Raw genomic sequence first — 14,612 nt, 5'->3', positions numbered from 1 at the left:
GATTAGAACCAGTTCAGAGATGCTACATGGGTTAGCAGGTCAAGCATGTCCTCCCCACCTCAACAGCATTCAAGAGAGGAAGGGATGCATGTTACATTTACATTTATGGCTTTTAGCAGACGCCTTATTCCAAAGCGACTTACAATCAATACATTTGACTAAGCAAGTGAATCATCAATCCACCAGTCGTAGCAGGAGGGAGTAATCTAGCTCAGGCCAGGGGCCATTGGCAGTCTCAGTGATAGAAGGAAAAACGTTTATTTTTATTTTTTTATAGATACTGTAGAACAGAGAAACAGTACAAGGGGGGCGGTAGAAGTCATAGGGGACACAGTAAAGGGGAAAAGCCGGTGTCTCAGGAGACGCAGTGCTGGGGGTTAGTGGATGTCTCATCCAGTTCCATCCAGTTATGTTATGCTGTCATATAAGGCTATACATAGCTAGCTATATGTGGAGGTAAATCTGCCCCCACATTAAAAAATGGTGTCAGAACCCCCATCGCTACATGCCGACCCTGAACATCGGTTACACCGTGTTACAGTGGATGATGTCATCCTCTCAGTCCCCCCCTAGTCCCCCGTGGTGGAGGGGCCAGGCAGCTCACACACTCCCCAGCATGGCACAACTAGGGCACGTCTCCCTCTCTGACACACACACACACACACACACACACATGAACGCAGCCTCGCATGCATGCACGCATGCACATACACATGCACGCACGTCGCACGCAGTCTCACTCACACATGCTCACAGTGTCTCACACATAATCTCACACATACATAAACACACACACACACACACACACACACATGACACATTCCCACTCACACACTTAATCTCACACATGCACACACACAGACACACAGACGATCCTTATTGCAGTTCAAAGAAATATGGTTTAGTTGCTGGATTAAATGAGCAACTCTTGGTCCCATAAAGTGCATTTGGGGAGAGGGCATATCAAAGCCTGGTCTATCTGTCTGATCTTGGTTTGGGTTGAAGGACTCCTTATTCCCCTCGATACTGATCCTGCGGTTTAGCTGCTCGATTAAATGAGCAACCCTCGGTCCTATAAAATGAATTTAAGGGGAGACTAGGGCACATCAAAGCCTGCATATTGGTCTGTCTGATCTTGGTTTGGGTTGAAGGGCTCCTTCTTATTGCCCTCTCCTGATCCTGCTTACCAGACTATAGGTTATACCCCTCCTTAGGGACTAATGCTATTGTAAAGCGTTCATCTAAAATGTAAAGATTCACATTTCCTGTTACTTTTAATTAGATTGGTCTACAGCTAATTACAAATTATCAGACCGTAATTATAATTAAGGAGAAGTCCATCCAGGTTGTTGTGACCTGATGCCTTGTGAAGGTTTCACAGGTGTTAGCAATAATACATGATTACTGTATTAATGGATCATTCAGACATTTTAGAGCAGTTCATATTCTTTGCAAGGCATTGTTTGTCACGAATCATGCACACGAGTCAACACCACATGAAATACAATTCAAAGGAATTAGGCAACTTTGTTGCCTCACTTACCATACACAGACTTGATAAACACAAAATAACGACAATTAAACTTCTCATCTCCATTTCGTCACCTGTCGCAAAAAAGAACGGTAGGTTTAAAATCGCGGTCGGACTTCATTGATGAAAAGTCCTGATCCCAGGAGAGCAGCCTCGGGAACAGTTTTACGCACGCACTATCCAAACAAGTAAGTCGAAAGTAAAACAACGGTGAAGGTGTTGTACGAAAGACAACTATACTTGTTTCGCCAAATTCATATTGTCCACTTGATAGAGAGAGAGAGAGTGAGAGAAAGAGGCGGGTGAGAACAGATTGGTCCCCCGGGTTGGCAGTTGGCACCGATTTTCTGTCCCTTCGTCGACCCGCTGGGATGCAGAGGTCTGCGCCGCGCTGCGCAGTCAAATATCAAACGGCTAAAAACATCTTCAGTAAGTCCTGGATCACTAGAGATGACATTTAAAAGGAGAAAGTCATAGTTTTCATAAAGTCATCACCAAGGTAACCATCACCACCATAACCATGTGCAGCGTGTGTAGACGACTGCACGACGCACGGGTAGCGATGCTCACTCCTTGCCAACTCGTAACTGACTGAACACAAACATACACCGCTCTGTGGTTACGCATCAATTACTCGAATGATATATCGACCTCAGCTGATGGTTAGCTCACCATTTCATTTTTGAGAGTGCCTTGCCACAGACAGATTTTGGATGGAGGGATCTTCTTGACACCCTCCCTGCTATTTAAAACAATCCAATAAGGCGATGGACAGGATATGGTGGTATTTAATGAACTCCCCCTTCAAGGAAGTTTCACACCCAATCCCATTAAAGGCTACCATCAACTATATTTTCTAAATATGTGTCACTTTCCAGTGAATGAAGCCACTTCAGACACAGTAGACCTACTGTAGGGGACAGTGGGGTAAGATGAGCCAATGTTTACTTATGTTGTCCTTTAGGCAAGGAGAAATGTCCTACCTTTATTTCAGGATTCCTCCTGTCAAAATGAATCCGAAATGATAAGAATGCATCTATGACAAAGGGCTGTGAATATATGACTTAAAAAAAGAATAATCTTGTGGCTCAACTTGCCTACCTTAGCTGAGTTTAGGGGTAAGTTGATCAGAGTCAATCGGTAAGTTGAGCCATTTGGGGCTAAATTGACCAATTGACTTTCTCAAGTTTAAGCCTGAAGAAAAATATATTTGCTAACACATTTTAATTTTCCAAATAGTCTTTTCTTAAAAACTTTAAACAATATAAAATCAACCAAATAAAGTGTATTATTCCGAATCTTTTAACATATGAAAGTGGTGAAACAATTTTCATACATCATCTGTTCGGCATTTCAACGACTATTCAACATCCCACCCATTAAGGTTGCAGAGAAATATGAAGTGTCGCTCCCTCCTTGCAGCTCCCCTTTAGAGGTTGAGATAGCTTCTTCACTTTGTGCAGAAATCAATCCCTGAAGAAATCAAACCCTTAAAATATTTAAATCTAAGCTAAAAAACCTTCATGTTTTGCACCAGTTATGATTAAACACAAACACTTCTATCAATGTCTTTTTTCCATTAACTATTGTCTTTTTAAATGTTTTATCTATTTACTTCTTATATTTGCTTTTATTCATTGTATTTTTTTTTTCTTATGCTCCTCTTGCTGTATTTTTAAATAATGCATGTAAAGCACTTTGAATTGCCCCTGTTGTATGAAATGTGCTATACAAATAAACTTGCCTTGCCTTGCCTTGCCTTGTGGGGGAAATGCCACATCATTTTCCTTGAATGCAAAAGTGGGTTTCTCATTGCCAGTGCTCCCCCGGATTCTTCTGAGAAATCTGGCACTCACTTTGTTGCCCTCAAGTTTCTCAACCCAGCCAATGTAATGGTAGCTCCTGCATTTTGGTTCGAAAGTTAACTATAACAAAGTCACCAACTAACAGATGTGAGATGTCTGGTTCGCTTACCTCATCCTCAGAGCTCTCAGACTCAGAAGTGTCATCTAGTGGGATGGGAACATCACTCTCCTCAGAGCTGCTGTTCACTGTAATTTTTCTTTTTGGTTTGTTTCTTCTTGAGCTTTCCTTTTTCTTTGATGTTACTTTGCTTTTCTCTAGGCTGTTTATTTTTTCTCTCATCTCTCTTTTCAGATGTATCAGTTATGATTCTTGTCTTCACACACTTTTGCTTTGTTTGTGTCCTGGGATGCAGACTTTTGGGTAAGGGCCGAATTTCATTTGCAGACACAAATGCAGTGTGGCTGGGACGCAAATCTGTGTCACTTGGTGAAACACGGTGCAGCAACTTTCAGTCACGCTGCTGCATGCTCCTGGAACAAATCCCTGAAGAAATCAAACAGGCCCAAACCCTTAAAATATTTCAATCTAAGCTAAAAAACCTTCATGTTTCGCAGCAGTTATGATTAAACACAAACACTATCAATGTATTTTTCCCATTAACTATTGTCTTATTAAATGTTTTCTAATCTATTTACTTCTTATATTTGCTCATTCATTGTAATTTTTATTTTCTTACTATGCTCCTCTTGCTGTATTTTTAAATAATGTATGTAAAGCACTTTGAATTGCCCCTGTTGTATGAAATGTGCTATACAAATAAACTTGCCTTGCCTTGCCACATCCATGTGTGGGGTGAGCTGCGTGATGAAGGCGGCTCAGCAGTGATGGAGGTTGAAACAATGAGTGGATGTTGTTTCTGTCTGCAAATTCAAATGCCAGTTCACAGCATTTCTTTGGAGTAAGGCCATCAAACTGCTCTGACATTTGATGTGGTCTGCAAGCTCCATCTCTATCTCCTCTGTGAATACCCTCTTTGCCTCTGCTGTTCCACTGTGTCCTACTGTTTTCATGTCTTTGTCCTCCTTCTTTTTATGCATCTATGCAGGGTTGAAATGTCAATATTTCTGTATTTTGCCACTGTTCTGATGGATTTTTTTTTCCACCCTTGATATCAGTGGCTGCTTTCTCCATCTCCTCAAGGGGTGTTGACGCACAGTCAGTCTTTCTATTGTTCTATCTTGGCATCATGGCTTTTCTACAATGTTGAAAATATGTAAAAGCAAATCAGGTGTGTAACACTACATTGAAATACAATGTTATACTTCAGAGACCACCGGCTCAATTTACCCCACAGCATTTGGCTCACATTTCCACACGGGCACCATTTTGGAAAGAACTGCCTAGTTTAGCAATTCAGGCTAATCTTGAGCTAAACGATTCACATGGTTTTATACGTCGGCAAATCACCAACATGTATGATATATATGCTTAGACCTGGATACATTTGCTTTGACATAACAGTCATTATACCTGACATGTAGAAAATGTATTTTGACAAACTAAAAAATATTTATTGTGAAAAAAACATACTTTACCATGTGCTTCTCTCCATCACAGCAAGATAGAAGTGATGCGTGCTTCCTGAATGTATGGTCACATGACAAGAAATGGGTACAGTTGCCTAGATACAGGGGGTGGGTCAACTTACCCACTGGCTCATCTTACCCCACTCTCCCCTATGTCACATTTTGAGAGGATCCATCAATGGTATTGACATTTTATTGACACGCCACTTAGTATGCTAGTTCCCAGTCCCTACTCTATCCACTGGTCTCTCAGCCAGTGGTCGATGTGTCTGATATGGGATGTATGGTAAACTGAAGGTGCTCTTACATGGCCTGAGGTCAGAGTTATGTTTGTTCTGATAGATGGCGCCGGTCAGGATTTAGTGAAGGAGGGAGGGAGGGAAAGATGATCTGTGGTGCTTAAAGGCAACTTCACTTCAGAGCTCTCCGTGGTTCACTGCACCTTATGGAGGTCACACACACGCATGCACACACACATGCACACACACACACACACACACGCACGTACATGCATGCACACACACAGACACACAAACACACAGAGACACACACACAGTCTCACACACACACACAACCCTAACCCTCTCTCTCTCTCTCTCTCTCTCTCTCTCTCACACACACACACACACACACACACACAAAGCCTCCCTATGCTGTCACCATGTGATAGAGACGTGACCAGCAGTGTATTGCAGTAATTCCTGAGGCAGGGACGGTGGCCAACCTGTCTAGTCTCCTCCCCATGTGGAAGTATTAACTGCTTAGAGCCATCAGTGTTGTACTGTTAGGGAGGGCTGGGGTCAAGCTACAGTCACTCTGTGTTGTACTGTTAGGGAGGGCTGGGGTCAAGCTACAGTCACTCTGTGTTGTACTGTTAGGGAGGGCTGGGGTCAAGCTACAGTCACTCTGTGTTGTACTGTTAGGGAGGGCTGGGTTCAGGAGACAAGCTACAGTCACACTGTCAAACAGAGGTGGTTTGGAATCACACTCCCGTGATGAGGTAGCCTTGCCTGAGCCTGAGAGTGTCGCCCTCAGACCTGGACACACACACATACACACACACACACAGAGAGGGAGAGAGAGACATACTGTACACACACATACACACACACACACACACAGAGGGAGAGAGAGACATACTGTACACACACACATACACACACACAGAGATACATACTGTACACACATACACACACACACAGAGAGACATACTGTACACACATACACACACACAGAGAGAGAGAGAGAGACATACTGTACACACACATACACACACAGAGAGAGAGACATACTGTACACACACACACACACAGAGAGAGAGAGACATACTGTACACACACATACAGAGAGAGAAAGAGAGAGATAGAGACATACTGTACACACACATACACACACAGAGAGAGAGATACTGTACAGACACACACATACAGGATGTCCTCTTGGCCATCGTTGGCTCATCTATGCTATGTGATTCTTCTGGTCTTCCAGTAGGTTTCAGTGTTAGACCCATAGATGTGATGCTGACACTGCTGACAGTCGGCCAGCAGTTCATTAGTTACCTCCACTACAACACCGCAGGGTGGCTGGGCACGGGGGTTCCATACCATTCCTCATTGCGCTCTATGCATTTCAATGAGCTCGTCCTCCAATTTCTACCTCTATGCCCTGTTGAAGTGCATGTCATTATGTGTACTTCGTGTCAGACTGCATATAGAACCCTTACCCTTGTAGATTACTTACATTACTACATCAATCAATCAGATACATTTGAATAGCGCTTTTCACAAAGACAATTGGAAGGAACAATATAAACAATAAATATGATACAAACAACATGACCTATCACTGAACCATAGAACCCCCCCCCCCCCACACACACACACACACACACTTTTCATATGTTTTATGTAAAGAACCCTGTGCATCCATGCTGGGAAGGGCGATATATAAATAACGTTTTACTTACTTACTTTAAAAAACATATGGCACAGTGGCAAGGAAAAACTCCCTGGGAAGAAGAAACCTTCAATGGAACCAGGCTCCAAGGGGGGACGGGGCATTCTCCTCTGGGCGACCTGGTGCTGAACAGTCCACTCATTAGAAGTAGAAGCCATTAGGATTCTGTTGAGGTAAAAAAAACGGGAAGGTGAAGAATACCCAGAAGAACCACCAATGATTCTCTTCCTGATTGTTCGGTTTAAACATACGGTCATCCCGGGACATTTTTCAATCAATTTCATTTTAAGCCGACAGGTGAATGTTCTTCTGTAGGGGCCCAGAGTAATCACCGATGTGATTGGTTTCGACCCAGTGGGGGCAGAGGAGCGGGATCTCAGAAGTTGGATGCACGCGCACCCGCACACCCGCGCACACACACAAAGACACACACACACACACACACACACACTTGACACGATGATGGGAGCTTTCCTCTTACGGTGCGGCAGTGAAAAAGGAAGGCGATCTGAGAGTCGTTTGAGTGCTTGTCTGTCGGGACTTGACAACAGGGGAAATTTGTTTCATTTGACAAGTTTTTCTTTTTTTTCTCTCTTGAAGTGAGTTGCCAAGTCCTGAGGTGAAAGGCACTTTGCCGTCAACTAGGCCTCATTCCTCAACCGCTGCACTCAAACATAAGACTGATCCATCGTGTACTGTAAGTCACTCAGAGAAAAAAAGAAATCCACTTCTGAATGTCTGACTTAACACCTCGCACGGCCAGGATTGGAAAAGGCAAACCGTTTTTTGAAGACCTACTGTCGGTTGACATTCAACACGCTTGACTGTTTAAACATCTGTCCGCCAGTGGCTTGGGGGACTGACTGTCGGTCTGATTTAATTTTTACAGAAAATCATTTCGCCATAGAAGGACAAACAACATTCGGACAAGGTTTTAACGGCGATACCGTTCCTCATTCCGTTCCGTGCATCACAATAGACAGTATAGCATAAATCCTCCTTCAGCACAGGGTCAGTGTGCACTCAGAGAGGAACGTGTGGTTACAGACAGTACTGGCTTTGTTTCAATGTCCCCCCCTAGCCCAACACTCAGTACGCATGGTCCTGACATGGCTTCATTCTATGTTCTATGTGCAGGGGTGCACATAACTGGTGCGCCAGTGCGCATGCGTCGCCAAAATGCATGCTGCGCGGCAGATCAGCCGCATGAACGCGCTCTTGCGCACCAACAGCTGGAACCGCTGGGAGAGGAATTTACTTCCTCAAAATCCAACTGCTGACTGCTGACTGCTGACTGCTGCATCACTGCAAGCCCCACTAAGTAACTATTTGCCGTCCCCTCAGCCGAAGGCCCGACGAGTAATCCATCACAACAGTCGACCGACGACGACCACGGCGACTCCCCTAACGAAAACATTCTGAAAGTATCGTAACTCGTACTTTCATTCCGCGTATCGCCTATCGCACGGTTATCACGCCGCCACGTGAAAATTCAGTCCCGAACGACTCGTCGCTAAAAGGAAAAACAACACCAAGGGACACGTTTCTTTTCTCTGAAGCTTTCAAACGTTCAGACGTTTGTTTTACAGCTTCATTATCGCACCTCGACCCCTGACCCAGGGAATATGGTTGGGAATTCTATTCGGAAAAAAAAAAGGACTTTGTTGCACAATCAAAATAATGAGCTATTTAAAGTGATAGCCTACAACATCCTCTACCATGGTTGAAATTGAGGACTGTATTAACAGCAGTCAAGAGAGCAGTGATGATGATGATTAAGCTTGTAGCATAAATAAATGCTTAGGCTGTAACTTTTTGTTGAAAAGTTGATTTCAGTGTTTACAGAACAGAGCAGTGCTTAAAGAGATGTCAGTTGATTTCATTGTGTTTAAAGAACAGACATTCAGTTAGTGCTTAAAGAGATGTCAGTTGATTTCAGTGTGTTTAAAGAACAGACATTCAGTTAGTGCTTAAATAGATGTCAGTTGATTTCATTGTGTTTAAAGGAGTCTGACAGACTTTCATGCTTAAAGAGCAGTCATTTGATTTTGCATTTGTTTCTTTTGTTCTGCACACAATAATTTGTTCGTTAATCTTTATTTATGAATAAATGTCGTTTTGCTAATATAAGTTATCCAGGTATTCCTTTTTCATCCATCCTGTGGGACGGGTCGTGACTCGCGAGCTCGGGGAGCACCAAGCAGCATCCCTAGGTGCTCCTCTGAGCACTGGCCCCAAACTGTTCTGTGCACCCCTGTCTATGTGGTATGCTAGTGTGTGGATGTCTATGTGGTATGCTAGTGTGTGGATATTGGAACCGACACAACCGGTTCATGTTGAGTCCACACTCATGGTGCGTTCATGACATGTCGGAACTAGGAAACTCATTTCAGACATTTCTATCTTGGAGACTCGTCGTACAGAGATAGATGACACCCGGGTTCTCTACTTGGGCCCAGTTGTTCAACACTTTTAATCTGGTCAGAATGATCCTGATTCTTTTTTGCTATCCAGGATCAGATCTATCTGGCTGATTTTGAGTCCTGTAGGGAAAATCAGCCAGCTCCATCTGATCCTGGATAGCAAAAAAGAATCAGGTTCATTCTGATCCAGATGAAAGGTTTTGAACAACTGGGCCTTGGAAATGATCCGAATCAACCACTAGGAAGCTCTATCCAAATAACATTCAAAATAACATTCATTTGAACTCAGAGGTTCCGATTCAGAGTTTTTGGACTTGTCATGAAGGCACCATAGACCCCAGCGCCTCCTATGATGTCACAGCGTGTCAGGATATACAAAGACCATCTTCCTTTGAGGAACTCATCCTAAAAGGAGACACAATGTTGTCTATAGTAGATAGACTTGGTAATAGTATAGTAGATAGACTTGTTAATCGTATAGTAGATAGACTTGGTAACAGTCGTAGTAGATAGACTTGGTAATAGTATAGTAGATAGACATGGTAATAGTATAGTAGATAGACTTGGTAACAGTCGTAGTAGATAGACATGGTAATAGTATAGTAGATAGACTTGGTCACTTCCCTTGATGTTCAACCACAATGGTCATCTGACCAACTAACTAACTAACTAACCAACTAACCATCAAACAGTGATGATGAGGAAAACGAATGGAGTTTACTGTAGTCCAAACCCTGGGGAATTTTGAATCCCAAAGTCCATGTTGTTCCGAAACTCAGTGTAATTCATGGCCATCGGTATCTCTATTGTGTTGGCGCAGGTTCTGCTCATTGGGAAGCGTGATGTCCGCAGAAAAAGCAGTTTGGGTGGTGGCTGGATCCCAGAGGGAGGCAGTGCGTCGAGTCCTGTGGCGAACATGAGGATGTCCTGGAGGAAGATTCCTGTTTATTTCTCTGAAAAAAGTAGATTTAGTTTAGTTGTAAAATATAATATTTCAATGGAACTGCCAGCAATAGAAGATGATATCAAGATGACATAATTAAAAGATCTGGGGACTGTTCAGGTCTTCTGCAGGGTAGGGAGTGTGTTTATGATGAGATAATTAAAATAAACCTTCTGTGTCAAGAAGATAGTCTCTCCAGAATCCGAGTACACGGGTTTCTTCCTGTCGCCTTGCTTCACTGAGCTGAACCTCAAAGATGTCCTCCAATGTTTCAGCTGTTAGATGTTGAGCACTTGAGCACATAAAGACCCCGAATACAGATGCATGCTGTTCCAAAGCATGAATTACATCTAGTGTTGCAAGTCCATCCTTGAATCTACAAAACATTAAGAGCAATCATCGCCTAACATGCTAACAGCAGCATCTTCAAGCAGTCCCACCAATCATACATCAATGTCAAATTTGTCAAAATGTACATTCTGCCAAAATAACTGTCACCTTACCTTTGAATTGCGAAATGGTTGCGATATATGATGTACCACTGCATGAAATCCTGGATGATCTTCTTTTTGTCACCCACACAAACAGGGTACTGAAAGCAACCAGCAGTCTGCAACATGCTGGAATGTCTGTCAACTAGTACAACTAGTTCGTCCAGCGTAGCTGCGTTGGATATCTAGGGTAGACAACAATCATCATAAACATAAAGAGAAAGTGACTAAATGAGCTTTGTTAATATATAGTACCAACCTACCTCAAGCAGGGAAGCTCTAATGGTGTCGTCCGTTACATCTTCAACCATGGCTACAGTGTCGGTGTTTGTTCCTGTGAGGTGCTCGTAGAGCATCTTGGACAGGAAGCGAGGACCTGGACCACCATGAACTATCGAGGTTGCAATCATCCTTCCAGTGTCAAAGTACTCATCATCTCTTGCAGCTGTTGATCATTTTTGTTCAATTAGTACCACATTAACCAACATTATACAACAGTTAGTTCCGACTAACTAATTTGATTGGTCAAGAGGCATTCCATGAGTGCTGATATTCAGTTTTAACAGCACTGGGACTTTTTAAGTATATATATTTATATCACTCCGCTGCCCATAAATAGAATGTTCAGGTTACATCAATAGTCGGTATCAAAATATCACATTTCTATTATCAAAGAACACAATAAATGGAAACATACAGATAGTAGTAAAAGATACAAAGTAGCCTAGTCATAGTAGCCTATGTGCGTACCTACGACCAAACAGCAGCCGTGCTGACATACAGTATAACATCACTCCCTCTCGTGTGATATTGCCAAAGTAGCCACATTCTTAAATGTGTAAGAGATTCCATTTTCACTTGGAATAGCAGCTCCTGCATTTCCAGTGTGAAGCACAACTTGAACTTGCGGAAATGTAATGTGTAATTATTTATTTTGTAATAAGAGTTACATTCTGAACTAGAAAAACCGCATAGCGGATGAATGCCTCCGCCCATTAACAAACATCGTACGGACGTACATACGGACAACCCGAATCCATAATGCCTCCCTCCAGGCTATCCGCCTGGCGGTGGCATAAACATGATTACCTGCAATGTCAAACGTCAGAAATCTCCTGTCCTCTGGGCCATCAAAGATTCTTCGCGTTCTCAGGCTGTTCATTAGGAGGGTCAGGAACTCGCGCTTGGGACCACCAGTGTCCACTCCTTCCTCATATCGCCCCTCATCATCAGTAAACTTCACTATTATGTCATGAGCTGGGTCATATGAAGCACGTTTGAAGCCGCGGACTGCTCCGTCCCACACATTGGCTCTGTTAATATTGAACCTGCTCCAAGATGTTTTTATTATCTTTGCTGAGAGTCCTGAAACAATGTCTGCAGCAGTCAAGTCCTCTGTGCTGTAAAAGAAGATGTGGTGTACTATGATTTCAAATAATAAAGCCACAAATAACACAAGTTATTAATTATTAGTAATTCATACCGTTCCTCTGCAGTGTGCTCCTTCTTTGCAGTGTGCTCCTTGTCTTCTTCTGGCTCAGACTCGCTGTCAACAAGTATCGGTGCATACACATTTGTGTAGTTGCTGTAGTGAGAGGAGGGTTGAGTAAACACTTTAAAATACCTACGGCTTAAATTCAGATGTCAATCCTCGTCTGGTTTCTTTGAAAAACATTAGGTTTAAAACATACAATACCAGCACATTTGGCATAATATTATTGGTGCACACTGCCCGTAAACATTTGACAAAGATGCAAGAAATAAATTGAAAATCCACACAATTCTGAGTAAACTAGCAAATGTGTAAAGGTTGCATCTGTCAACACAGCTTACCTGTAGAAGTTGTTCTGACCCCGGGCACATTGTGGAAACTTGCACTTACAACTGTTTGTGAATTGTTCACCAGGGCAAATGTAAATTGTTATTCTTTGGTAGACCTTTCCAATGGCCTCCTTGTATTTCTCCACTGTGAAAGCTGTGTCTGTTCCTGGAATGTTTCGAACTTCCTGACCATCGGGGTACAGCAAGACATAGGCAACATCTTTCATGTCCTGGTTAAAATCTTTCAGCTTCTTTAAAGCAGCATCCAACAGTTGGTCAGATGACCATTGTGGTTGAACATCAAGGGGAAGTGACTTCCCTCTCACAGGTTTAAAGAAGTCACCTGTCCTCCTCATAATGCCAACAAATATCTACAGAAAGAGAAGAAAATAGAAATTAATAAAAGTAAACAAATTGATACAATTTGTCTTTTGACAGTGTGAGCAACATATTTATTTATACTAATAAAAACAATGTTAAAAAGCATACCTTCACTGTTTTCTGTTTCTGTTCCTTCTTAGAGTTCTGACGTGTCTTTGAAAAGAATGTCCTTCTCTCCCTCTCTTTCACTGCCCTAAATTTGGTTTTGAACGTTTCCACCACGGTGCTCAGGACCGTGTTCTTCTTCAGCTCCGGTCTGATGGGGAAGTGGGTCCGACATTGAGGGCAGCTGTAGTTGTGGTCCTGCCAGGTGGCCAAAAGACAATCTTGGCAGAAGTTGTGGCCGCATGGGATGGTCACCGGATAGTCGAACGGAGAGAGGCAGACGCTACAAGTCAATTCTTCCTCGAGACTCATGAGAGAAGGAATATCCTCCGCCATGACCAAACACACAGACAGCTGACCCGTGCGTCACTGGAGGGAGAAACGAAACGTAAGGTTATCTCTATCCGCTTGTTAATACTTTTTCTGTAACCAGATAACAGCAACGTCGAAGATACACATATATATATATATATATATATATATATATATATATATATATATATAACTAAACCTCTTTTCAGTCCCACTAATCATATACACAAAAAGAGCAGTCCTATGGTTTTGCCAGGTGCAATTATAGCCACGATAACATGTAAATCGTCTAAAAACGCCACAAGTCATGCATCACAAAGTGCACCCGGAAACAAAGACCTCTCCAATTGGGTATCTTTCTCCGATTAAATACCGTTCCAATACAAATGAAAATCGACAGGCTTACCCTTGTTCGTGTAGTACGTAGACAGCGTGCTAAGGCCCTGATCATCCGACTCTCAGCCAATAAAAAATAGAGGGGACCTCTCCATCGATTCACGTCCTAGGTGAAAAACGAGAGCCTTGTACTTCCTCAACTTTTCGTAATAAAAGTCTGCTCGTCAGCGTATCTCAAAATGGCTGAGAGCGGATAAGGCAGGAGACCTCCGCAGCCGTTCCCTTTGTAAAGATCATTCATTTCATCTGAGTATTTATACAAACAGGTACCTTCAGGTAAGGGGTCCGCCCTCAGGTGAGGTTTAGACCAATCATGAGCAATGGGTGTGGACTTTGCACATTGATGAAGATGATTATGATGAAGGCTAGGGGGGAAGCGGCCCCCACTTTCTCCCATGGAGACAAAGGTGAAAACGCAACACAATGGCCACAACTGGTTCAGTCTGGTCTTAGAGTACTGGGTCTGGGGCAACACAAAGGTCATAAACTGCTCTCGATGGTAGGGCAATCAGGTCTTTGTAATCATGTAAATGTGTCTATTGTCTTAGCCCATGTCAAGCTTCAAGTAGAGAAACTGGTTCTGTTGTGTGTGACAACAGGAAATCATCTTCTACAGTCTGCTGCAGACATTCAACCCAAGATGATGTTTGATTCTTAAATGTAGCTTATTACATATAATAATTTTCTCTCACATATTCCAAAGAAATTCTTTGTATGTTTTGCTATGTGAGTTGGTTGATTGGTTGTGACTGGACAGCAAAATAAGCTGCATTAACCGTGCTCCCAGAGTGTAGAGGCCATCTAACATGCAGTGTGTTCAATATGAGCAAGCATGGCACTCACTGAATCAGGATTCTATGA

At 42.8% G+C, this 14,612-nt stretch overlaps 1 protein-coding gene across 1 annotated transcript in view; it reads right to left on the bottom strand.

Annotated features, from left to right (window-relative positions):
• Positions 1-13,379, bottom strand: part of LOC308149776 (vasoactive intestinal polypeptide receptor 2-like) — a gene marked incomplete at both ends in the record, with an annotated part of 48,878 nt that extends 35,499 nt beyond the window's left edge. Inside the window, 4 exons of the mRNA XM_080522666.1 lie at positions 11,000-11,181; positions 11,826-12,064; positions 12,220-12,321; positions 13,150-13,379. Of these exons, the coding sequence (XP_080378792.1) occupies positions 11,000-11,181; positions 11,826-12,064; positions 12,220-12,321; positions 13,150-13,379 (753 nt within the window). The remainder of the gene's footprint in view (positions 1-10,999; positions 11,182-11,825; positions 12,065-12,219; positions 12,322-13,149) is intronic.
• Between the last annotated feature and the right edge of the window lie 1,233 nt (positions 13,380-14,612).

This window comes from Nansenia antarctica, assembly GCF_963989245.1.
Source record: "Nansenia antarctica genome assembly, chromosome: 2".
Taxonomy (NCBI): Eukaryota; Metazoa; Chordata; class Actinopteri; order Argentiniformes; family Microstomatidae; genus Nansenia; species Nansenia antarctica.
Note: the sequence above shows the minus strand (reverse complement) of the source record. Positions and strands in the feature narration are given on the sequence as shown.